Source organism: Jaculus jaculus, chromosome 4 (assembly GCF_020740685.1).
Source record: "Jaculus jaculus isolate mJacJac1 chromosome 4, mJacJac1.mat.Y.cur, whole genome shotgun sequence".
Classification (NCBI taxonomy): Eukaryota; Metazoa; Chordata; class Mammalia; order Rodentia; family Dipodidae; genus Jaculus; species Jaculus jaculus.
In genome coordinates, this window is record NC_059105.1 from 53,545,981 (window position 1) to 53,572,602 (window position 26,622).

The 26,622-nt window shown below is 35.1% G+C and overlaps 1 protein-coding gene across 1 annotated transcript in view; it reads right to left on the bottom strand.

Moving 5' to 3' along the window:
* Positions 1-517: 517 nt before the first annotated feature.
* Positions 518-26,622, bottom strand: part of Fsip2 (fibrous sheath interacting protein 2) — an 87,649-nt gene continuing 61,544 nt past the window's right edge. Inside the window, exons 17-23 of the mRNA XM_045147853.1 lie at positions 16,497-25,807; positions 12,501-12,998; positions 10,336-10,433; positions 7,327-7,361; positions 4,565-4,608; positions 2,110-2,179; positions 518-664 (exon numbers count right to left, since the gene is read on the bottom strand). Of these exons, the coding sequence (XP_045003788.1) occupies positions 528-664; positions 2,110-2,179; positions 4,565-4,608; positions 7,327-7,361; positions 10,336-10,433; positions 12,501-12,998; positions 16,497-25,807 (10,193 nt within the window). The 3' untranslated portion in view covers positions 518-527. The remainder of the gene's footprint in view (positions 665-2,109; positions 2,180-4,564; positions 4,609-7,326; positions 7,362-10,335; positions 10,434-12,500; positions 12,999-16,496; positions 25,808-26,622) is intronic.

A 26,622-nucleotide genomic window follows, 5' to 3' on the forward strand; every position in this document is an offset into this window, starting at 1 on the left:
TGGTTTAAGGTGCTTGCCTGCAAAGCCCAAGGACCCAGGTTCAAATTCCTAGAACCCACATGAGACGCATACACATGGTAGCACATGTGTCTGGAGTTTGTTTGTAAGGGCTAAAGACCCTGGTGTACCTTCTCACTGTCTTTCTCTAATAAATAAATAAAATAAAAATCCATCTTGTGATTTTACTGTTGCTGAGTTAATAGAGATTATGGACTATATTTAGTATAACAAATTCCTTATACCATAATATTTCTGAAAGTTTTCCTTGAGTCAAACTTATCAATTATTTTAACCATTTTTTCCAAAAGTTTGAGATGAATTAATTTGGGGGGGAATGGTTGTTTTTCAAGGTAGAAGCTCATTCTAGACCAGACTTTAACTAATTGAAAACTTTGGCACTGTTCATTAACTCAAATATTGTGTTTTATTTTGCTCTTAGGTTTAGAGATATAATAATAGACAAGTATGTTCTACTTTAAAATCATTTTATTTTATAGGGAAGCACAATTTTGTCAGGTATAGGAACTTCAGGGACTTTTCTGATGAGGTGGTGAGGAAGATTTGGGAATATTGCTATTAGATCGGGAAAAGACTTTTGACAGTGTTGAGGATACCTTTGCCAGCATTTTTGAACCTTGTTTGGAAATACTGGTCTTGGGTACTTCTGTGGAGAAAAAAAAAAAGTAGTATGTTAACTAGACATCTTAACTAGAGCAGTTATCAGGGGCAACAATGCTTTAGAAATTAGATTTAAACAGAATATGTGGTATTGAAAGCATATTCACAAAGTGTTTTCACTTGATTTTTTTAAAATGTCCCTATGAAGGAAAAAGAACTAATGATGAAGCATTCACTAATATTGAAATATAACTTGGTTAAGTACCTTGCCTAAGATCATATGAGTTTAAAAGTGACTAAACTTGGAATACAAGTCAAGATTTTTGTCTCAAATGGTGCTATGTCAACTTGAGCTTGAGGCTTCTTCTGTTGGGTGTGACAGTCCATCTTCTTTCTCCACTGAAAACTTTCTAAAAGAGCCTGATGAACTAAATGGGGCAGTCGATTTCAAGTGCTATAGGAAGGTTATATTTAAAATACTCATGTGAAAGCAGAAATATATTAAAATGCTATAATTTCTCACCTATACTTGATGATTTTTTTCTTGAAAATAATCAAGCACTTATCTTTATCATGATATGACTAAAAAAGTTAGGATTCATTTCTGTATCAGTTATGCAGCATGTGAGTCCTTTAGAGAATATCATATAGACAACTCTGTTTATTATAGATAGCTTGTGATAGGACTCAAAAACACATGACATTGAACATTCCAAACACTGGAATAATCATCTAAAACTTTTATGTTCAGTTTTCCTTTTAAAAATGGGATGTTGGGGCTGGAGAGATGGCTCAGTGGTTAAGCGCTTGCCTATGAAGCCTAAGGACCCCGATTTGAGGCTCGGTTCCCCAGGTCCCACGTTAGCCAGATGCACAAGGGGGTGCACGCGTCTGGAGTTCGTTTGCAGTGGCTGGAAGCCCTGGCGCGCCCATTCTCTCTCTCTCCCTCCATCTGTCTTTCTCTCTATGTCTGTTGCTCTCAAATAAATAAATAAAAAATGAACAACAACAACAAAAAAAATTAAAAATGGGATGTCCTGAAATACTAGACCTGGCAAGAATCTAGCATGCCATTGACTGAACTCCCATTTTCAGATGGAGTATGCTAGCTCCAGTGAGCTACAGACCTTGTTAAGCAAGTTGCTCTTTCTTATGTTACCTACCTTGCTCATGAGGTCATGTGAGGATGTGAACATTGATGATTTTGAATGAATTTAGACCCTTAACTCATCCAGATCTATGTTTGAATAATGGCACTGAAGAGAGCAGCTGTTTGATATGTTATAGTCATTTATTTATGAATAAAATATAGATGGATGGGCCTAAAATATTAGTTATATTATTGTCCTGCCTTTGGTATAAAGTTAAAGAAAGATAACTTGCATAGTAAACTGAAAATTGTTATTCATGCAGTGCTCATATATTGACATTGTCAGCATGGTTTTTGGGAGTTGTATTATGTCATTGCTAGAAGGGTCATATGTTCTGTACCTGGAATGTGTTCCTTTGGAGGATGTGGATTGGCACAAGCATTCTTGGATCCTTCAAATATGGTGACAAACTGCAAAGGCAAAGTGACATACTTAGTCTTCCTTTGCAGAGTAACAACTGCAGCTAACTAATGATGCTCAAATGATAGCAAACCATTATAAATCATACACATGCAAAGTCTGTGCTCTGCTAACTCAAAGAATTGCTCTCTGTCACAAGTCCATGGAGTTTTCTAACTGGGAGTCTTATAATTTGTCCTTATAATTTGTCCTGAATGAGGATCTTGGATTCCCCTATATCATATTCAAAGGATCAACTATTTTAACTCATGAATAATATCAGCACTGTTTGCCCTATTTATTAGGATACATGTCAAACCCTTTTCTGACAAAAGATAAAATGATAATGGAGAAGAGAAAGAATGTTCACTTCAGAATTCCCAGTGTCTAGAGTCTCATTCACAGTCACCCTTGTTCTAATCATATGGTGAGAATACTGTTGCTATTTTCCTTATGAGTAATGTTCTACCCAGTCTGAATCCATTGACATGGAAAAGTTATGAGAAAGTGGTGAAAACAGTAACAGGTTCATCCCCTATTCTTTGGTCTACCAGGAGTGTGTTTCCTCTGGTATGAGAAAAGGATGTCCCTACAGAATGGTAGGTAGTATCTGTACAGTCCTTTATTTCTGCCCATTGTACAGCATCATGACAGAAACTTGTCTGTGTAAAACAACAGGGATTTTCCTCACACTCTAACCTGCCAAGGAACTTCCTTTCTCAGGTAAGAAATCAATGCCTTCTATGACAACTTTATTCTATTAATCCTGTCTATGAAATTTCACTGTTGAGATAGTAAATGAATAATGTAACATGTATGAAATTGACATTGCATAGGTTGCTCTTTGGGTTATTTCCTAACCCAAGCTTGTATGATTTTCAGATCCTCAATAGTTACACATTTTTTGATTTTTGAGGTAGGGTCTCACTCCATCTCAGGTTGACCTGGAACACAATCTATAGTCTCAGGATGACCTCAAAGTCAAGGTGATCATCCTACCTCTGCCTCACACGTGCTGAGATTAAAGGTGTGCACCACCATGCCCAGATTTACAAAGTTTATAATTGTAATATGCTCCCGCTCTCTCTCTCTCTCTCTCTCTCTCTCTCTCTTTCTCTCTCTCTTTCTCTCTCTCTCTCTCTCTCTCTCTCTCTCTCTCTCTCTCTCTCTCTCTCTCTCTCTGTGTGTGTGTGTGTGTGTGTGTGTATGTATGTGTGTGTAAAAGGTACTTTGTTCTTCCTTGGTTGGGACTGAACTGGGTAACTTCTTTAGAAATAGTTTTACTATGGAAGAGGCAGCAAACAAAGAAAAAAGTACAAAAAGAGGAAAAGATCCAGATTAGTTAGAAACACAGTATAGTCCACAAAGGTGTGAAAGATTCCCAGGATATAGCCTGAGTGTTTTTCTTTTATTGACATGCAATTTTTGGAAAAATATGGCAAAAGTGAAATATGAATGTTAAAAAAGATGTTTAAGGTCATAATTAGGAAAAGTTAGTATTGAATTAAGCTAGTTTCTTTAGAAGCTTGGCAATTTATTTTTAAGCTATATAATTTTAAGAATTGGCTCTGAAAATTACACTCTACTGTGTACTCATGGAACAGATGGGAATCTATTTGAAAGGGAATAAAATGAACCCAGAAGAAGACAATGTGAAAAAGTGGTAAACAAGATAAATAGGGAACCGAAAAAAGGATGTATTATATACTACAATATCATTGGACATTTTCTAAGGAAGGAAAGGTAGAAAGAGATCCTGGGATATGATCTTTCACTGGATATAGCTGTCTGTGGAGAGTTAGTCCTTGGAAATACTCTGGGGTATGCTGTTCAGAAGCATGGTTTCCGGAAGGTGAACTTCTCCGTGTTTGAACCTACTGTTCCCTTTCCACCTTCCCCATATCCTCACTGGGCTTTTCAGCACTAAGCACAAGGCACTACATAACCCGTCAACCACAGGCTTTTCTCCAGAGTCAGAATAACAGAGCTAACCAGTGTTACATATATTACATACTAGATGAATTAGTGGCTTGTTCTATACACACAAACAATTAATATTTATTTATCTCCAATGGGCAAACTTTAATCAAGAGACTTTCAATTGTTAAGAACATGTCTCAGCCACTTAGAGAGATCTGGGTATAGAAGAATAGTTAAATTTAGGGAATTTTTTCTGATTGGACTTTGAATCAGTGTGGTTCAGGCACTTGCCTGCAAAGACAAAGGACGCAGGTTCAATTCCTCAGGACCCATGTAAGCCAGATACACAATGGGACACACACATTTGGAGTTCATTTGCAGTGGCTGGAGGCCCTGGTGTGCTCATTCTCTCTCTCTCTCTCTCATAAATAAATAAAAATAAAATATTAAAAAACCATATGTATACATATATTTACCTTAACAGTGCTTGCATTATCTACCTTTTCTTCTTGGGAAATTTCTATGGGAGAGAGGAAAAGTAGAATTTTTGTTAAGCATTTGTTGACAATTGTGATCTTAATTATTTTTCACCAAAATAATGTAGGCATGTAGAAGTTATTATGTTTAATTCACAGACAAATAAATATATGCAAACGATTAGAGTCCTAGGATGCTAAAGCTTTTCTTAGTCTTCTACTTAGGAATTATCAAAGATGAATTAAGAGAGGCAGACTCTGTGATTTAGTAGCTAAACATCTGTGCAAACTGTATCATCTCTTGGGACTGTTTATTTATCTATAATGACACAATTACCCTGAAGGTGATTCCTGTGTCTTTCTAGCATTTACACTTTTTGCATGCATATAAATAAAATAAAGTGACTGAAATACAGCAGAAAGTGTTGATATTTTAAGGTACATTGGCTCAGAATCAGGAAAGCTCTTCTGCAATACTCAGGGAAAAATCTGGTTTCCAAACACTACACTATAGAATTGAATGTTGTTTGAGTTTCCAAGGGAGTATATAAATATATAAGAGAAAGGTATTCTCTCAAATAGGTAGAAATAGTCATGAGAGAAGTTTCATGAAGATGCATGCCCATCAAGTAACAGACCTGTAAGCATAGAAGCTATGTTAAGTCTTAACCTACACTGCCCAGTGCTGTATGAGCCCAGAAAATTAGCTCTGACTTCTCTGACTCATTTTCCTCATATGCTAAATGGAAATGAGAACATCTTCTCTGTCTCATAAGAGACACAAGGAATTAGCACTTATTCAAGAACTGTGTACTTTATACATATGTGTGTATCAAAAGCCATGACAAATTATGTCTTTAGGACTAATACAGATACTGAAAATGTCAAGTCAATGTGAGGGAGTAATTGAACTCAAAAAAAAAATGTGTTAATACACCAAAAAGTCTGATCCAGTTCAGCTTTTGCATGGCAGAAAGATAACATTTGGCTTAATATGAATGCCAAAATTCCAAGTGCAAGCTTTTATGTATCTAGGCTACATAAGGTATTTAGGTATTGGCTTCAAGAACCATCCAGGAAGTTGTTCTCATGAAGTGGCACAGAAAAATTCCAAATCTTTAAGAGGACAGGTTTTGGGGATTTTATTAAATATTCTATGAGGCTAGCAATATGTATGTTCAGCTTGACCTCTCCGCTGAAACCTAGACCTAAATTTTCAATTGTTAACATGACATCTCAGCTTAAATATCTGACGGGAAACAGTATTCACATATTCCTGCCAACATCTTACACCCTTCTAGATAACTACAATGGAGAAAAGAAAAATAACAATGTGGGATAAGTACGGCCATGACAGGGAATAAATTGTTTAGAGAGGTTACTTGGAGATGACATCTCTGAGAAAGTGACAAGTAAGGAAGGTCTTTGGGTGAGGAATGAGCAAACGAAGATGATGAAAAAAAAGGCAATACAGGGCATTAGCTAGTGCAAAGGCCCTGCAAAGGGTAAAAAAATACCATGGAGTTAAGAAGGCAAGCTGGAATGGAGTAAGCCACCAGGGAACACAGGGGCTGGCAAGAAGGGTAACAGGAGAGAACATGATGTCCTGGTGAGCTAGGGTTTTGTTAGTCATTGCAATGTCTTGAGATTTTGTTAACATCTGCATTATATTTGACTTCCCACACCAACCAACAATACAAATTCCATGATAGCAAGGAATATACCATCTTGTTCACACACAGACTATTAGAACAAAAAAAAAGAGATGCTCAGTGAATCTTCAAATGAATGAATAAAAGGAACAATAACTAACATAAATTAAAAATCTAATATTTTTAAAGATATATGATGCAAACAAAGTGAAAACAAATTTGGACAAAACAAAAAAAATTGAAGGAAAAAATGAGATCTAGACTGGATTGTATCGGGCATTACTGGCCTCACTCCCAGCTTGTGATTCCTTATTTGTGAAATGAAAGCTATACTAATTAGTTTCTGTCTGGGTCTTACAACCAGTGATCCCAAAATTTAGAAATCATCGTGTTGACTCTTGTGCTGCCTACAGATTATGGTATGTTTATAACATTCAGACAGAATTCCTGTTATTGTACAGATCATCTGGTTAAAAAATGATTTTTACTTAAAAGTTAAGAGCATATGTTTCTTGATTGGGTCGTATTAAGAGAATGCACATGTGTTTTGAATTTCAAGATTATTTTATAGTAACATGACATTCTATCTCTTGTGTCCATTATTATTGGAGTGATATTTCCTTCTTAGAGCTGAATGACAGTGAACTAAAGGGTACTCACAAATATCTTAATCAATCCTTGGAAATGAATATTTGAAAAACAGAGAGGTAGATGCCAGCCAGATTTTAATATGAATAACTAAATTTAGTTTTAGCAAGCTCTCTATACATGTATTAGGGCTAGTTTCTGGAGCAAAGAAGCACAGCTTTTCAAAGTAATAATAAATCCATTTCTCCTAGATTTAACAGTACATGCTCATTTTCTCACAGGAGGAGGTAATTATAAATTCACAACATCAGACAATACATGCCACACTAAATTCAGACAAGGCAAAGTGTGTGGCTCACCTTAAAAGCAGTGTGGTATAACATTAGATCACTTTCTGTAAATAGACATATTCACAAAAAAAAAAAAAAAACCGATATCACATCAAGGTTTAAAGCTAAGAAGTTACTTAATATGTAAATAACAAGATTATAAAAATAGCAAACATTAAGAAAAATAGCCAACCTTGTAATACATCCAGATCAAACTCTTCTCCCTCACTAAAATAAACAAGAAAGGGCATAGTTTTAAATTTTAAGTTGTGTATTCAACAATTGAGTAAATTACTGGTTAAGAATAATGTGTAATTTTTCATGAATAAGCACTTTTGTAATAGTATATTGTTGAAATTCCAAATAGAATGAGAATGATTTCTAAATTATCCTTTTCTCAAATTTTTATATTATAATTAAATATGCATAAATCTCACAACATTATCTAACTCATGAAAATTTCTACTGTTGTATAAATATAACTATCATCCATCACCACAACATTGTGAATAAGGTTGTTTATTAACACAGGTATGCACTATCTGCTCTAGTACGTATGTTTTTTTCAGTTGTGTACATTCTCTAAAGAATTACTGGAGCATAAGTTACTTGTGTGTTTAAATTTTTGGAAAAGCTCAATACAGCTCTCCACAGTGGTTGTTAGTTTATAATACCCCACCATCAGTGTACTAGGGTTTCAGTTTCTGTGTATGCTTACATATTTTTATTTTCTTTCTTATCTTTTTCTGAGTCCTCTCCTTTTCCTTACTTCCAGCTATTGCAATGGATTAAAATGGTATCATCTGTTATTGTGTTTTGCCTTTTTTTTAGTAAGTATTGATCTTTAGCATATTTTTCATATGCATGTATAACTCTTTCAGAAGATATTTTTCTAGTCTTTTGAAATTTCTTTTACTAAGATTGTTTTTGTTGTTTTCTTTATGAGCTGAGGGGAGTTGTTTATATACTTATTATGTACTAATCCCTAATCAGATATATAATTTGCAAATCTATTCTTTTGTCTCTAGTTTTTTTTTAATACATTTTATTTATTTCAGACAGAGAGAAAGAGGGAGCAAGAGAAAGAGAGGAGAGAGAGAGAATGGATATGCCAGGGCCTCCAGTCACTGCAAAGGAACTCCAGACACATGAGACCCTTGTACATCTGACATACGTGGGTCATGGAGAATCAAACCAGGATCCTTTTGCTTTGCAAGCAAATGCCTTACCCACTAGGTCATCCCTCCTGCACTCCTTTTTTTTTTTTTTTTTTTTTTTTTTTAACTGGGTTGATAGTATCCTTTGAAGAGCAAAGCTTTTACTATTAAATGAAATATCTCTGGGTATATTATTTTATTTTCTTGTCTGTACTTTTTGTGTCATATGCAAAGGTTATGTTTCAAGTTCAATTTTTAATGTGGATCTATGTTTCCAAAAGAATTTCTTGAAAATGCTATTTCTTTCTCATTAAGTCCTCTTGACACCAGTGTCAAGATAATAACATACACACCAGTGTATTTTACATGCTGATTTTGTATTCTGCAGTTTTCTTGAATTCATGTATTAATTCTAATGGCAGTTGAGAGATATTCTTTAATGGTTTCTACAGACAAAGGCCTATAACCTGCAAGTGCAGAGTTTTATTCGTAGTCTTTTTTATTTGAATGTCGCTTACTTCTTTTTCTTGCTTAATTTTTCTGGAAAGTACTTCAAGGATTTTGTTAAATTGAAATGGCAAAAATAGGTGTCCACTTTCTTGCTTATGATTTTCTAGGAAAGTTTTCATTCTTTTACTGCTAAGGACAAGGTTTTGTCCTTCTTTCTTTTACTTCTCCCTCTCTTTCCTTTCTTTCCCCTCTCGTCCCTCCTTCCTCCTCACCCTGACTCTTTCTAGTTTCTTTCTTTTTTAAGTGTTTTTGTTGTTGTTGTTGAGATAGGATCTTATGTACTTCAGTTGGCCTCAAACCCACCATGTATCTGGGGCTGGGCCCTTACCGGCTGACCCTCCTGTCTCTACCTTACAAATACTAAGATTATAGAGAAAATTAAAACATAGCTGGCTTACCAATGAGGACAATGTTAGTTGTAGGCTTTTAACATATGGTCTTAAACTATGTGAGATAGTTTCCTTCTATTCCTAGGTTAGATAGGTTACTATCATAAAGAGGTGTAGGATTTTGGCATCTTTTTGCATTGAGGGAAGTGTGTGTGACTGTTCCTTCTTTATTTGGCTAATGGGATATATAATGTAGATTAGTTTTTTAATCTTAAAAACTCTCACATTTCTGATATAAATCCCAATTGGTCATTGACCTAAGGTGCGGCTCAACTGTTTGTTGAAAGTTTTTATCTCCATCAATATTCATTAGAGATTTTAAGAGTCTTTTGAATGGTTTTTAGTATGAATATAATGCTAATACCTTGAGTTTGAAAGTATCCTGTCCTCTTCACTGTTTTATGGAAAAAAATATTAAGGGTTGATATTAAGTCTTTAAAATTTGATAGAATTAACCAGAGAAATTATCTGGTCCTGGCAAGCACTTAACCAACTGACCCATCTCTCCAGCCTATAATAACTTATTTCCAATAGTAAGTCTAATGTGTTCTTTTTAGCTTAAACTTTATATTTTATTAAAGCTCCCAACTGTGTTATGTTCTAAGCACCCTATTACTATCTGCTACCCCATTTCTTCTTACTGGGTCTCTTGTCTGACACCTGCTTTCTGTTATATAAATGCTTTGGAGTAGGTATTTACTAATGTTTTAGTATAGTCTCTATAAACTTTAGATAGAACTACATAGTACACATTGTGATATGCTACCAATGCAAATTAGATTGTCTTACTTTCATACAAGTGTTATCTCCTCTTTAAGGCTGGTATTCAAGCCAATTGTATAATAGAATTCATTTCTGGATAATCTGTTTCCCATCCAGTCTTTGTATGTTAGTTGTAGGCATAGCTACCCACTAGGAAAGTTAATTTACTTAAGGCAGCTGAGAAGGACTGTTGTGTGATAGTATATTTTCTATACTGAGCTTATGGCACTATCACAGTGGGGAGTCAGGAAGGGAAGCATCAACATCTAGGGAAAGTGTAAAACTGAACATTTGCTCACTTACAGATTTACCAGGGTACCCATTATTCAAACAAACCCTATATTCAACTCAAGTTTCTGTATTTACTGCATTAATTTTATTTACCTTACAGATGAAATAAGATCTTCTTGATTGTATGAAGATGAACTCATAATTCTGTGTATGAAATAATGTGTTGGTTCAGGAACAAGACTTTGTTCTCTCTGCAAAATTATAAATCAGTTATTATACAAAGCATACCTTGATACATCATATAGCTATTTTGTAATCTAGTTGATATTCCAAAGAAGAAAATAATTGAAAGATGGCTGAATACATTAACTCTAGTTTCAATGTCTCTTTCATTGTGTTTAAAAATTATTGATATGTATATGTACATGGGAATATGTGTGCCATGGCTCACATATGAAGGCCAGAGTACCACCTCCAGGTGTCTGTGCTCTTCTTTTGTCTCTTTTCTGAGATGGGATCACTTGTTGCTTTCATGAGCACCAGTCTAGCTGGCCCACAAGCAGCTTCAGACTCTCCTGGCTCTCACATTTTCTAGGCTCCTTGGGATCACAGGTGCAAGGGCTACTTTGTTGAAGGCTTTATGTGGGTCCTTTGGAACCAAACAGGCAGGCACACTGTGCAAGCAAGCGCCTGTAACTGATAAGCAATCTCCCCAATCCCACAATATAATTTTGAAAGGCTCAATGAAATTGTGGTAATTGGATAGATTTTCAACATAAACCTGGTATTGCCTTTGAAGAGGGTAATTTTCTCTTTTGAAACTTTAGAATTGTTTTACATATTAACTTTTATAACACATACGGTGTGTTTTAATTATAATCTCCTCCCATTGTCTCCCACTGACCCCCTTTTATTCTCCTTCACTTGAACTACTTCTTCCCAAGTAGTTCCTCTGCATTGATGTCTCTGTTCTTTTTTTCTTGTGTATGGGTGTGATCCACGGAGTGTAAAGAGGGTAGAAAGCCTCACGTCAGCAGCATGAGACTAGTTGGGTAATTATTTACCATAACACATGGCCCACATATCTGACAGTGGCTATATGACTGCAGAAAATGTCTCCCCCACCCACACCACCCTTAACTGTCAATAATATTAAAATATTTTAATAATAGTTTAGTGAACTATATAATAGAACAGAGATACAACTCTAGAAAATTAGGAAATTTGCCTGATCAATCATTTTGATCAGTCAACTGAGATGCCCTATGCTAAAAATTCATTGAAATTATATCTTTTTTTTTTTTTTTCCGCTGTGGGTCATTGGAGCTTTTGTGTTATCTGGGAATTACATCAAATATTTTAGAGAACTGTCTCATGAGAAAACCTAAGTCATATAATTCCCCCCACCAACATGAATAACAGGTTTTGGGACAGTGCCAAACCCAAAGAGTCACTGAGACCTGTATCACGACTTGAAGGTGTGAAACCAGTAACAAGTGCTGCACACCGTGATTGTGACGGTGTGTAATGGCTGAAGCTAAGGGAGATATTTAAAATATGTTAAGTTTAGGCAAGTTGGTTAAGTCATTTCAGAAAAAATGTTAGCTATGTGATTTTCCCAAAGATTCAATAGGTACTAAATGAAGGTCTAGTTTCAGACCCAGACAATCTGCTTTTGTTGGTGGGGTGGGGGTGGGGAAGCAGTGCTGTGGACTGAGCACAGGGCATTGCTCATGAACAGCAACAAGACTCCTCAGGAACCAGTCAATCTCCTTCTGCCTCAGCAGCTCTCTGGTCTCATTTTGCTCCTTGAAACTCTCCAAAATTATCCAGCATAGTTAGGAGCCCAGTTAGAAAAGGACTGCAAGCCGGGCGTGGTGGTGCACGCCTTTAATCCCAGCAACTCGGGAGGCAGAGGAAGGAGGAGGAGGATCGCCGAGAGTTTGAGGCCACCCTGGGACTACAGAGTGAATTCCAGGTCAGCCTGAGCTAGAGTGAGACCCTACCTCGAACCCCCCCCCCAAAATAAAAGGACTGCAAAGCATTGTTTTAAATAATACTCCTGCATTTCTTACACTGGTTTTAATTTTGTTTTCCTTCATTTTGTAGTCCTTCTAAGTTTCTTTTTATAATTTATGTTAGTTGAGTTTCATGGCATCACTGTTATTTAACCTATACTCTAAATATTTAAAGGTTTGTAGAGACAATGAATCTGTTTCAGGATTTTTTTTTTCCTGCCTAATCAAGGTATATTACTGGACAAAATTTGAGAAGTTTTCTACCCTTTTTTGCTGCTGACTAACATGTTTCTTACTTACCTTACTCTGTGACTTGCTCTCTCTAGAAAAATGTGTTTCTGCCATGTTCTTTGTCGAGGGCATGCCAACTTCAGCCACAGCTCTTTTAACCTGTGTGTTGGTTGATTCTATGATCTGGTCTAAGGTTGCTTCAGGACATTCAGCATCTGTACCATTTGTAGCCTGGCAGCATTTGCTTAGTGATAAAAATTTCTTCAGGCTGCTCATGCTTATGTTTGGCTTAGGGGAAACAACTTTGGTTTCTATGGGCTTTGCAACTTCTTTCACACGTATTTCAGATAGTGCCATTATGCTTTCTGGCGCAATGATCTCTCCTAAAACAATTTCTTCTTCATCAGAAACCATACCATCTCTTTCTGTATTGTCTGAAGTTTCTTGAAGAATATCATGAGCTACTAACCGAATGATCAGTTCCTTTTTGTTTTGAATGTCTTTTAAAAGCTCTACCCTGGTGATATCAGGCTTTCTTACATTCTGAAATGAATTTCTGCCAACAGCCTGAAATTTAAAGCACAATAAATATTAAAAACAAATAACTCAAATAACAAATAACTCAATCACACTGCCTATATTATTTTGCGATATAGCTAATTGTATTCTGAAAAACCCTACAAATTCCACTTATTGGTATGCTAGCAACATTTTTAAAGAACAAACAAAATCACATCAATAGAATACATTACAATAATATCATGTTATTATAACATACTCTGTCTTTTTTGCATGTATGTGCATATAATGTGTGCCTGTTTGTATGCATGTGTCTATATGAGTAGGCACATGTACATGCACATGCCAAGGGAGGCTAGAGGTCAATGTTGTGTGTCTTTCTCAATCTATATTCACCCTATTTTTCAAGACAGTGTTTCTACCTGAACTTGGAGCTCACCAATTCTTCTTGACTAGGTATCTAACAATCAGTCAAAATGCCCTGTCTCAACGGTTTCAGTGCTTGGGTCACAAACACAAGCCATCAGTCATATTACTTTTCTTTTATTAAATGAGTGCTATATGCATACTCAGGGAAACATACTTGTGTGGCAAGCATTTTACCAACTAAACCATCTCTGCAATTAATCATAACTTATTTCAAAAAGTATGTCTTTTTAGTGTAAACTTCACAATTAATTACAAAATATTTTTACTACCTTCTATTCTTGCTTTTTCCTGTAAAATGTTGTTACTTAAGTAGATAAATACTATGTTTTTACTATTAAATAGGAAATCATATAGAAACCTAAACACTTATTTTCAAGAAAATGTGAATAACTAATTTTCATTTATAAAATAAAGACTAGTCAAACTTTTACTCTTTGAAATTTTATTTATTTTTATGGTATTTATTTTAGTGATGAGGAGGAGAGAACAGGGCCTCTGCCACTACAATATAACTCTAGACGTTTGCCCCACCTAGTGGGCATGTACAACCTTGCACTTGCTTCACCTTTCTGTGTCTGGGTCATGTGGGATCTGGAAAGTTGCCCATGGGTCCTTAGGCTTCACAGGCAAGCACCTTAACTGCTAATCCATCTATTCAGCCTTCTTTGAAGTTTTTTTTTTTAAATATTTTCTTTACTATTTATTTATGAGTAACAGAAAGACACACACATAAATAGAGAGGGAGAGAGAGAGAGAGAGAGAGAGAGAATGGGCATGCCAGGACCTCTAGCCACTGCAAATGAACGTCAGACACATGTGCTACTTTGTGCATCTGGGTTTATGTGGGTACTAGGGAACTGAACCCAGGTCCTTAGGGTTTGCAAGCAAGCCACTTAACCAGAGCCATCTCTCCAGACCATCTTTGAAGAACTAAAGACTTCTATATTATTGTTCCTTTGAAAAAAGTAGGTAAATCTTTTTATTTTTCTCACATTTTTAGCGAATTTTCAATATTAAAAGTAGATCCAAAAATATATGTAATTCAAGTGACTCACTTTACATCTACACCTTTTGGCCATGTCAAAGATTTTGTACTTTGATTTATTAATTTTGAACTAAATATTCCTTTGAAAAGTTGAAAGCTGTATTTTCAAGTAATAATACCTTGAAGGATTCGTGCTGTGGAAGCCACCTATTAGAAGCAACATTTAAAAAAATCATAACAACTATATCCATTCTAATGGAGAAAAGAGTAGGTTACAAAATTCAACATTATGCAGTATAGCCTCAGATTTGTTATTACATATTTCAAAATGCATATGATGGGTTATGTGAAAATTTATGGAACCTGAAAGCAAAGTACCAAGCTCTGAGGGAGAGCCAAATACATAGAGCACTTAATTTAACCTCTTGTTTTAATTTTTTGTTCTCTGTCCCTTTGATTGGTACATACAATTTTTATGCCCTGTCTATATATGTATATGCATTTATGTATGTATGTATGAATGGATGGATGGGTAGACTTTCCTTCCCTTAGAGTGACAAAGTTATTTGTTTTTGTTTCAGGTGTAGCCACCCTTCACTTTTCATGGTTTTAGGATAATAATGTGGTCTTGCAATGTTCAAAGGCTATATATGCCTCACTGTTAACTTACAGCTTTCTGAAATTTCTAAGTGAAACAAAATAAGGTTGATAATTAAGAATAGGATTTATTATTGGCATTTCTACAAATAATTAGAGAATGAAGTTGAAATCATATTATTCTACAGTCAATTTACAGATGGTTCATTCACACTGAATTACTTATATATAAATGAATACCACAGAGTATATGATGGTATAAATAATGAGGATTCAAGTGGAAAATTTTAACACTGGAAGAAACTTTCATATGTTTGAAAAAAACTAAGGACAAAAGAAATTAAATAAGTATCACTCCATGATAATTGCAGTATTTCAATTTGAAAACAGACCTGGGCCTTTGCAATTACAGCAGTCAGAAGGTTGATTATCTGAAGGTGTTACAGACAAGTCTAGACTATCTAGTGAGCACTAGGGTGGACTAGGCTACATAATGAACCTATCTTAAATTTAAATATATGAACAAATAAGGCATTAATTACATTGATTATTATCATTGAAACTCTCTCTTCATTTCAGAACAGTATTAGCAAGAGCCACACTTGGGTTTATACTGGAGGAAATCATAGTTCTATAGTATATAAACTTAGTGTCAAGGTCTGCCTCTGCATTCCTGAATACAAATAGCCCTCTTACAGATGTACAAGATTGATACAGGGGCTTGGCCCACCAGTCAGACAGTTCTGTAGTCTTCATGAGTGGTTTTCTTATAACAAGGACATATTTTGACTGTTTGAAATATCAGTTTATTATCTGCAGCTCAAGTTAAACATTAGAAGGTAGGATTAGGATGAGTATAGGAAAAGAAGGTAACTGAAACTTCTTGACAGTAGGCAAAAATGGAAAGGGTCAATATAATCAAGATAAAATGGCAGGAGCAAATGTAATCTAACTTTCCAGTGTAATATACAGAGGAAAGAGAAGAAGTACTAATGAAGATTCTTACGTTCGAGAATTAAAGCTATGTTATATGGCCTCATCTTAGAGTCATGGTCTCCCTGTGCTGGTCAGGCTGGCTTCAAACTTGCAATTCTGCTTCACCCTCTCACTCCCAAATAATCACTGGGTTTCTAGGCTTGTTATACCCCACACTGGGATACTTCTTTCTATTAACTGGTCCTTTTGAGTACCTCTATATAGCAATAATGGAGAATGATATGAAGCATGCATTATTTTTTTACTGATAATCTCCAAGTGAAAATTTCATAAAGTCTACTTGGTACTTATAATACCATTCTACAAAGAATGATGCCAGTTAAAATGGATTATGTTATACAATCTAGCCCAAGACCTTCATAGTGAATAATGGATTGGATATAGCAATTCCTTCATAATTGTGACTATATAGATGAACTGGAGGGCTGGCAAAATAGTCAGGCATGCTTTTCCATAACAGAATGAAAGGACACAAATCAAACAACTACAACCATGGTGCACTGTTTAATCCTTTTTTTTGCCACTGTCTTTTGACTTACCTCAAATGGTCTTACATCTAGTCGTCCTGTCTTATCCAATGAAGTACGTCTTTCTTTCTTTCTTTGTTGTAAATCAGAGGTGTCAGCAGAGGAGGGACTTTTCCCACTGATTGATGCTCTTCTCAGCTCTGTTATGCTACATCCAGTTCGTCTAATGCATTCTGTTTTGAGTTTCTCAATAGGCTCCGTTTTTATAGAAAGAACAGCTAAGTGTTTAGAAAGAATATCTGGATCTATTTTGATTGGCTTTTTTCCAATATGTGGAACTATTTTAACTGGTAATTCCTCTTCTAACAGAGTGTCATTTGCCTCATCTCTGCTGAGGCCAGGAATCATTTTTGCAGCATGCTTTTGTGCCTTTTCAATAATTCTATGAGTGTCGAGACTTCCAGATGAATCATCATATGAATTCTTTGTGCTAACTGTATTTGATACAACATGTGACACCCCATCAACAATTAAGCTAGCTACTTTTTTAGGGAAAGCCTTCATTGTATCCTTTATATCATAAAATTCATTACAGTTTCCAGATTTTTGTAATAAATTACTATAAATAGAATCTACTACCTGAGAAACCATTTCCATATTGTCTGGATTTAAAGAATCTTCTTCAGGATTAGATCCTACAAGACTAATATTGCTTCTGGAAATTTCAGCTGTTACAGATTTTGTCAGTTGAGATGCGACTTTATTTAACTCATGTTTCATCATGTTGTCACCATCTTTCCTGGCAACACTGGGAGTCCTGACTAGTTTAGCCAAGAACAAAGCCAAGGCTTCCTCTAAAATTCTGGCATCTAACATTGAACATTTTACAGATGAAGACTTTTCCTTGGACTTCAGATCATCAATAATCTTGACTACTTTTTCCATAATTTTGACAGCTTCTAGAACTAACTCTGTACTTGAAACTTCTTCCTCCAGTTGAGGTTGGAATTCAGAATTGGAAATTTCCTTCACCATTAAGAAACCTATAATGTCAGAAAGGATATTGCTCTTACCCATTAAATCATTAAATACAGACGTATGAGAGCCAGAGTGTTTTAGCACATTGCTATAAACAGAGTTGACAACTTTTTCAATTGTTGCTTTGTCAGCTAAAGGCACAGAAGCTGATTCCTTGGTTGGTTGTACAATTTTAATCTTACTTTTGGATATAAACTCTTGTACTGAGTTTAATATTTTTGAAGTTATATTTTGCATTTCACTTTCTTGAGATTTGGTTCTTTCTGTATGCACTTTTGGAAACATAGCTAAAAGCTTCGACAAAAATTTTACAGTAATTTCCTCTATTATATTATATGATAGTTTACGTGCACATAAAGGCTGGGTTGGGGTAGTATACATAACATTTCTAAGGATATTTTCCACAACATTGTCCACTTCTGCACACTGATAAGGTGTTAACTCACCACAAAAATAGTTCTGCAACTGATTGCCAGCCACTTCTCGGAGAACTAAGTCAACTATGGTTTGTGAAAGGAGTTTGCACTCGCTGATTATACAATTTTGTATGACCTCTTGGGATCCAAACTGTGGCAAGAGATTATTATATATTGTCTGAACCACTATTTGAATGATTTCATCATCATTCGGATGTAAAGATTCTACATAGTGTATAATCATATCTTCATCTTTGGCCATCTCTGCTGCAACAGTACTTACTAACTTCATGTGAAGGAAATTGAGGTCTGTGAACAGGTCTTCTTCACATGTTGGTGCTTTGGAGATGGAGAAAATTTTTGATAAAAGTGCAGACATCACATCTTCTAAAAATTTGTAAGGCAACATTATGGTATATGGAGAGGATGTTTGGCACTCTTTGCTGGCTGTTTGTGCCACTGTTTGGACTCTTTTTACGACATCTCTAGATTCCAAAGGGTAACATGCTGAAGCTGGTACCTCATCACTATAAAATATCATGTTAAGGTGATATTGAAACATTTCATTTATCACTGTGCTAGTTATCCTTCTTGCTAAATCTTTCCCATTACTGCTGATATTCTTGCAAATAGACTCTTGAGATTTATATTCCTTTAAAATATTACAGAGAGAAGAGTGAACAATTTTATTGACCAAGGATCTATCAATTGGCTCCATTTTAGGCAAGAAAGGCAACTCATTAGAAGAACCGTCATCAGTTGTTTTGTGCATATGTGGAATTTTATTTGAAGTTTTGATATTAACACTCTTTAGTGACTCATCAGTAGTTGATTCCTTATACCTAGGAGGTACTGTCATAATTGAAGACTCTTTGCTTTCATGTGAGAAAAAATCATTTCCCTCATCTGGCCTAAACACTTTAATTTCAGCATCTGAAAATTCTTTCAAAAGTGAGCTGATCAGTTTCATAGCTATGTCATAGAGTTCAGCTTGACTTTGATCACCACTAGCACTGGGTCCCCCATCAGAAGTTTCTGATTCTGGCATGGAAGAGAAGATTAATTTATTGACCATTTCAATAATGACATCTTCTAGAAATTTAGCAGGAAAAATCCCAGGCTTCTTTTCTGATAAGTTCTGAGGATGGGCTGTTTTACTAGGTTTATCTTCAATCTCTTTCTCACTTAACTCATCTCTTTTTATATCATGCTCTTTCCTTGTTTTCTTTTTTTCTTCACTGTCTTTCTCTTTTACAGGAATATTTGTGTGACTTGATATTGATATGGCCTTTGGCTGTGTGTAACCTTTACCAACCACTGCAGGTTCAGCCACAGGTGTATTGCTGAGGGAGCTTTTGTTGTATCTTGCTTTTGAAATATCCAATGGCTCTTCAGAGGAAGACATCAGTAAAACATTTTCATAAATATTTTCAATTACATTTTGAACATGTTCATCATATGTGGGTTGTTCTTCCTCCATATTGATTTCAACTGCTTTCTCTGTTTTGGTCACTGTGTCCATTACTCTGTGCTTCAAAGATGAATGAATGGGCTGGACATCTTTTGTCTCTGTACCATTTCTGGTATTATCAATCTTCTTTTTATCTATTTCAAAATTTGTATCAAGAGAAACAACTGATAATCCTGGGTATGGCTCAACATTCTGCTTGGGCTCATCTTTTTGAGCTGAGTTTTCCTTCCCAATTTCACTCAACTTTTGTCTATGCATCTCTTTTAATTTTTCACTGGTAGCTGGAGAAGTCACTTTTGAGATATTCTCATGTTTTTGATTAAAATCTTCTGATTTTCCATTAGTGACAAATGAAGGTGACACTGGCATCATGTTGGTGATATTGCTGTTCGTAATGACACTTATAGAGTTGAGGACTGGACTTTGGATGTCATCTTTTTGAATTGAACTGTTTTTAGTTTTGAAACTTTTATTTCTACTCATTGCATCTCTCTTCAATTCTAAACTATCGATTTTATTTTTCTGATCTGACCTTAGTGGAACATTATGTGATTGCTCTGATAGAGTAAGTTGTTTCTGTTTTAAGCATCTACTTCTTTGCCTAGATGTCTTCTGTGGTAATAATCGAACCCTTTGGGTGATGTTTTCTGTATTTAAAGATGAGAAGAAGGTTGAACACCAGTCTCCTGAAAACAGTGTTTGAATCTTGAATGCAGAGATTGCTTGCTGGGTCATTGCAGCAATCATTTCTAAAGCAATGCTGCGTTTCTCATCTTTCTCAATGTCACTAGTTTCAAATTTCCCTATGAACTGATCATATACAAAATTAGATATTTCATTAACTGTCTCCTTACCAACTGAAGGCAAAGAAAATATTTCTTCAGCACGAGGCAAAACTTTAATTTTATTTTTCCTAAATTCTCCTATGAGAGAGTTTGCAAATTTGATAGATAAGCTTGCAATGTCTGGCTCTGTTATTTCTTTTTTGCTAGAATCTTCAGCAGTTGTTGGGGAAGAACAGAATTTATGAGCAAGGTCAACAATTACATCTTCCAAAAATGTAGCTGAATATAAAGAAGATTGTGTCTTTTCTTTCCCAGATTTAGGAATGACTGAAGCCTGTTTTTTACCAGGTAAGGCTTTGGGAGATAACTCTTCGCCAAATAAAAATGGTCGCAAATGGTGATCCATGATCTCCTTCATGATGAAGCCAGCCATTTTAGTAAGTAAGGAACCACTTTTCTTGTGTGCATCTTTCTGGACTTCAGCTTGGAAATCAGATTTTTTCAAAATATTGCTACATATTGAGTCAATAACATTCTCAGTAGCTTCTAACTGCACACTTTCTACATTGTCCTCTGCGGTGGCAAGTCGGATCTCATGTTCAGAAATTTCTCTTATAATTTCCTCAGTTAGCTTTGAAGCTGCAGCCATAAACTCATCATCATCCTCTGATGCAATCCCTTTCTCCTTTTGTTCATTTGAAGTATCTTTTGAAGGGAAAATATGCACCAGGAGCTTGTAAATCATATTTTCTAGAAGAGAACAAGGGAACACAGTAATGCACGATGGCAAGGCATTGCTTTCCTTCAAGATGCTGCTGAGTACGTTCTGGATGATAGTATCAGCTCGGGGGGAAGAATAGGAAGAAGACATTAATTCTCCTGCAACTAATGACTGCACCTGATAATCATAAATTTCTTCCAGTAGAAAATGATATATTTGCCTTCCTAAACAGGTAGTATCATTTTGTACCACCCTATATACTTGACTCAATGATTTGTATTCATATAAAATGTTTTCATAAGTTGAGCTCACTGTTTTTTGAACCATTTCTTTATATGTGCTTGAATACAACAAATTTTCATCTAAGTTATCTGCAACTAAAATCTCTGATGTGGTGAACTCTAGAATAATTGATTTAACTAATATTGTAACAATGTCAGTTATTTTAACTTTTGCTGTATCCGAGTTTTCAGTAGCTAAGGTATTACATGTAAATTCATAAAGAAGTTTGCATAAAAGCTCAGAAATTACTTCCTCCAAAAAGACAGCTGAGTTCACAATGAAAGACAATTCTCTTTGCTTAAGCTGTATTGCTTTCTGTGTATAAGTTTGACCAATTGAAGCTGAAAGCAGACTTTTATCTCCAGATAAAAATGATTGTAGATGATGATTAAAAATTTCCTTTATTATAAGACTTGCTATTTTTGAAACAGGTATGGTACTTATGCCTTTTTTATCTTTTGTAAGAGACTGATATACATTTGAATTAGAAAGATCAGAATAAATTGCATCAACCATGGACTGGACATCTTTTTCTGAAATTGTACTTTGTTTTTCACCTCCATGCTTAACAATACATATTGCATGTTTGGATATAATTGACATGATTTCATTTATCAGTTTTATGACTGTATTACTTAACTCTGACTGAGAACTCTCTGGATGTTCTAACATGGATTTAAATGGGCTACTTTGAGATAAAAGCTGAGTGACTATTTTTTCCAAGTGAATATGTGACAGCATGGTTGTATATACTGTTGAAGCCTGTCTTCGGAATCTTGACTTGCTAATCTCATAATGAACTTTATTTATCAAAACATTTTCACTAAGTTTAGAATGTGACTCAAAGGGCAGATTTGCTATAATATCTGGGTGAATTTGGTAATCAAAAATTTCAGCCAGAATAAATTTAGTTACTCTTGCTGCCAGTTTCTTTGTGTCATCAAGAAAGTCTTTATCAGGCACAACATCCATTTCATATTCTGCTAAGACTTTGCTGTATACAGTGTCAATAATATTTTTGATTACATCTTTCTTTACTAGAGGCAAACAAAATTGTTCTTCAGCATTATCTATAGTGGTAACATGGGCTTTTGAGAATTCCTCTGTTATGAAATATATGAGTTTTTCAGCTTGATGAAACAAGACATCTTCTGAATTTTTTACTGACTCCACTTGCACAATACCTACTACTCTGTGAAATATTTTGCTTAAAATGCCAGAGACCACATCTTCCAAAAATGTTGCAGAATAAACACTGGCATAGAATACCTGCTGTCTCTCATCATTAGAATATGTGTATGAAGTCAGTAATTTTTTTCTGTCCAAAAATGGCTGGAGATGTTGTTCACAAACATATTTAATAATAAATCCTGCTAGCTTATCAATTAAAACATCATCACTTCTTGTTATATTCTGTTCCATTGATTCTTTTGAACCAGAAATATTTTTGAACACTGAGTCAACAAGATGCTGAACATCATCTTCTGAATAAACAAACTTTGTTTTTTCTTCATCTTTTGAAAATCGGATTTCATGTTGGGAAATTTTCATCCTAATATCACTTATAAGGTTGCAAGCAATTTTATTAAAATTTACTTGTGATTTATCTCTTTTTGTTTCTGGATTAGGAACCACACTATCTGCAGAAGGAAAGAATCTAGAAAATAGTGCTTTGATCATATCTTCTAAAAATGTGTATGGCAGGAAGGTGTTATATGGAGGCAAATTCTGACTTGGCTTATCAGATTTACTGATGCTACCAAGGATGTCATGAACAATATTTTCAGCCATTGATTCAGAGCAGGAAGAAGATGACAGATCACCAGAAAACAATGGGTGAAGAAGGTAGTTTGAAACAGCTTCTATAATTAATTTGGTAATAGCTTCCACAAAAACATCACTGATTTCAGGTTCACTGTCAATATCAGCATCAATCCCATGCTGCTTTAACACATTCCTGTAAACCGAGGTGACAACTTCATCCACAACATCTCTACCAACAAGCAGAAAGGATTGTTGCTTATCACATAACATGTGAAATTTGGCTTTATTTAAATGGCTATTCACTGAGTTTACTATTTTTTGAGTCATGTTTTCCAGCTCAACATTAGTGTAAGGTTTTGGGCTACATATTTTTGATAAAACTCTGGCAACAATTTCCTTAATAAATGTATCAGGGCAAATGCCTGAGAATGATGGCTTCTGGACTTTGGGTGACTCAGTGACTTCACTGAGAACTTGGTTGACCATATCAGACACTGCATCCAATGGTGTTCTTGGACGACATAAAATCTCTCCAGATAAAAATGGTTGAAGGTGATTTTCAATAATCTCTTGGATAATGAAACTGGCAATTTGGTCAACCATAATTGGACTCCGGCTAATTATACTCTTCTGTATTGAAACAAGAGAATCAGACATTTGTAAAATATTACTATAGACAGAATCTACCATCTTCTGGATGTTTTTTCCTGAACACAGATTTTGGTTATCATAGATGGAGAACCAGATTTTATGTTTTGAAATGGCTGATATAACCTTATTTATTATGCGGGTGGACAGTTTATTAAAATCTGAGCTCATGAAATATTCTTTTTCTAAAGATAAAGGCCTAATAGATGGAAGCATGAGCTGAGCTAAAACTCTTCTGATGACATCTTCTAAAAATGAGTGTGGTAACATGGTGCTATAGCCTCTTGAAAACCTAGGTCCAGAAATAATTTTTCTTAAATTATTTTGAAGTTTATGCAGTATAATTTCACCATTCAGAGTGTGGTATGAATGTGGCTTGAGCTTTCTCATAAAGCCTGCTGGGAGCTGGTAGGCCAAAATTTCTAACAATATGCCACTGAAGATTCGTTCTGCTATGGAAGTATTGTTATGTGCCAGATTTCCATAGGTCACTATAAATTCATACTGCTCTAAAACATCATAATATACTGAGAAAACAATCTTACTAGCAGTTTCTCTATGGACTGATGGAAAACACTGCTTTTCTTCTGCATTCCTCAGAACAGTAACTTGTGCTTTGTTAAACTCATTCACTACACTGTAGATAAGTAATGTATTTATCTCATTGAGCCAGGCCTCAGTGATATTTGCATTTTTTCTCCACAATGAAGTAGAGAGATGTAAAAACAATTCAGAAATTATTTCCTCTAAAAGGGTGGATGAATAAACATTTGTATTCATATCTCTTTGGTGGAGCTTTTTATGAAAGGCTATTTTATTCATTTCCATTGTTTCCTCTCTACCAAGAGGTGCTAAAGAAGGCTTTGCTCTACATTCCTTGCCAAACATCGATTGTATTTTGAAACTTTCTGTGTTGGCATTTTTCAAGGATCTGTTCAAAGAATTGTTATCATAATTCATCAACCCTAAAGAGCCCCTAACTTGTTGTGACTCTGTTAATTTTGTATTTTTTGATTTTGGGAAACTAGACTGTATGTCTCTAGATCTGTATTTCAAATATTTGTTTTCAAAAGGAGCTTGGGGAAAACTTTGAGATAGTTTATCCAGCAAGGATTTAACCAAACTGTGGGAAACAATATTAAGTACACAGTCTGATGATAATAAATCTTGATCCATTCCTGCCAGATTTTCCAAAAGATCTGACATATAATCTCCTTGAAATTGTTCACAGCCCATTGATGTCTTGTAATAATCAGAATCTTTATATTCTACACTTTGAAGTATTTTTAACAGTTGACATTCTTCAGTTACTTCATGAGAAAGAGCACCATTCTCAAGGAAGATGGTGCCTGTGTATTTTTCCAGAAGCGTTCGAATGAGTTTCTCACATACAATGTTGAGAAGAAAAACTGATTGAGGAGAGAGCCCTAGGTTGTTAGTAAGCATTTTATTGCTTTGTTGATAATTTTTGCAAGAGACACATGCTCTTGATATTTGACCACAGTCTATGTCCTCATTTGAGAATTCATCAGGCCAAAATAAATCTAAGACAATACCAAAAACTTTGTCAACTACTTCTTTTGATTCACGAGTTTTAAGGCTACCAACAAGATTGTTTAACTTATGAGCCAGGTAATTTAAATTATCCCTGTGAATACATTGTGTAATTTGGTGAGTTGTTTCCCAGTCTCTGGGGCCTATCTGACTTTCTGTGGTAGCAGCTTTGTTGCAAAGGAATACATTTTTATTTTTAAGTGTGCAAAATGATTTTTTTCTCCCATTGTTTTCAAAGTGCTGATTTATTCCTAGTTCTCTGGATAACACAAAGATCACTCCTCTTATGAGATCCTGAAATAAATCATCAAAGTCAGAAGAAGTTACTTCTGGACAGTACGTATATTTTGTGATTTTGGATGCTGTCAACTGTACAGTGTCAGTGCTTATAATGTTACCATTAGAAAGAATTTCAATGATCACTTCAGAAATACTTAGAGCAAGTTCCCCAATAGAAATGGACCTGCTCTTATACGCTTGAAAATTAATTGAAATAACTTTTTTAGCTATTGAATCTTGGCTTTCATATGCTTTGTCTTTTTCACTCCCTTCTTGGGTGCCATCAGACATGTTTGAAACTAAATGCCAAATAACTGATTGAGTGAGATAGTCACATAATTGATAAATTGAAGAATTACTGTATATGCTTCCTAAGGGCTCATTCGTTTCAGAGTTTTTCCTTGACAACTTCTTTTCTGTGGAAACTTAAAAAAAGAAACATATTAGTTTTTAACACAGATTATAGGAAATATGGAACTTTTAGCATACTGGTAATTATTTTCACAGGTATCAGGATCAGGTGAATACAGAAAAGATGAAAGCATTATTACACAACAGTCTGAGAAAGGTTTGGGGAAAAGTACTACCATAATCTGATTTGTAAATTGTTTCTAAGGTAAGAATGAGATCATATTTTACAAAGTGATTTTAGCTAGTAAAAGCTTACAAAACTTAGGCCACTCCCCTGTAAAGAATTTGCATTTACATATTGCTTGTGTAACTTTTGACTTTCTGCCTCTTTTCAGATCTTGATCATTGGCATTTTCTTACAAAGGGAAGTTAGTAACTACATTAAGTTAGGTCACTTTATCAATCACCAAACTATTATACCCTCAAATATGAATTTCTTTGGCTCTTCTGAATGCAGTTATGCCAAGCAACCTGATTCATAGACAAGATCCAACACTTTTTGCTCAGCATGTTTCACTTTGGCTTTTGTGAAATAAACCAGGAGGCCAAAGGTATATTCCAATATTTGTAATCCTTTATTTTTTGTAGGGGGAGGGGTCATTCAAACATTTCAGTTAGAAGCCTTCTTTAGACCTCCGTCAATTATTTCAAGTGTTCTAGACTTAAACATCCTGTTTTTTCTACAAATTTCTGAGATGAACACCTCCACCAACACCAAGATAATGTGCTTTACTAGCCTTTAAAAGCACATGACCCAATGAGGAAAAAAAAAATGGATTTTCCCAAATAGTCTTTTTGTTACAAAATATTAATTTTAGCTAATAAATTG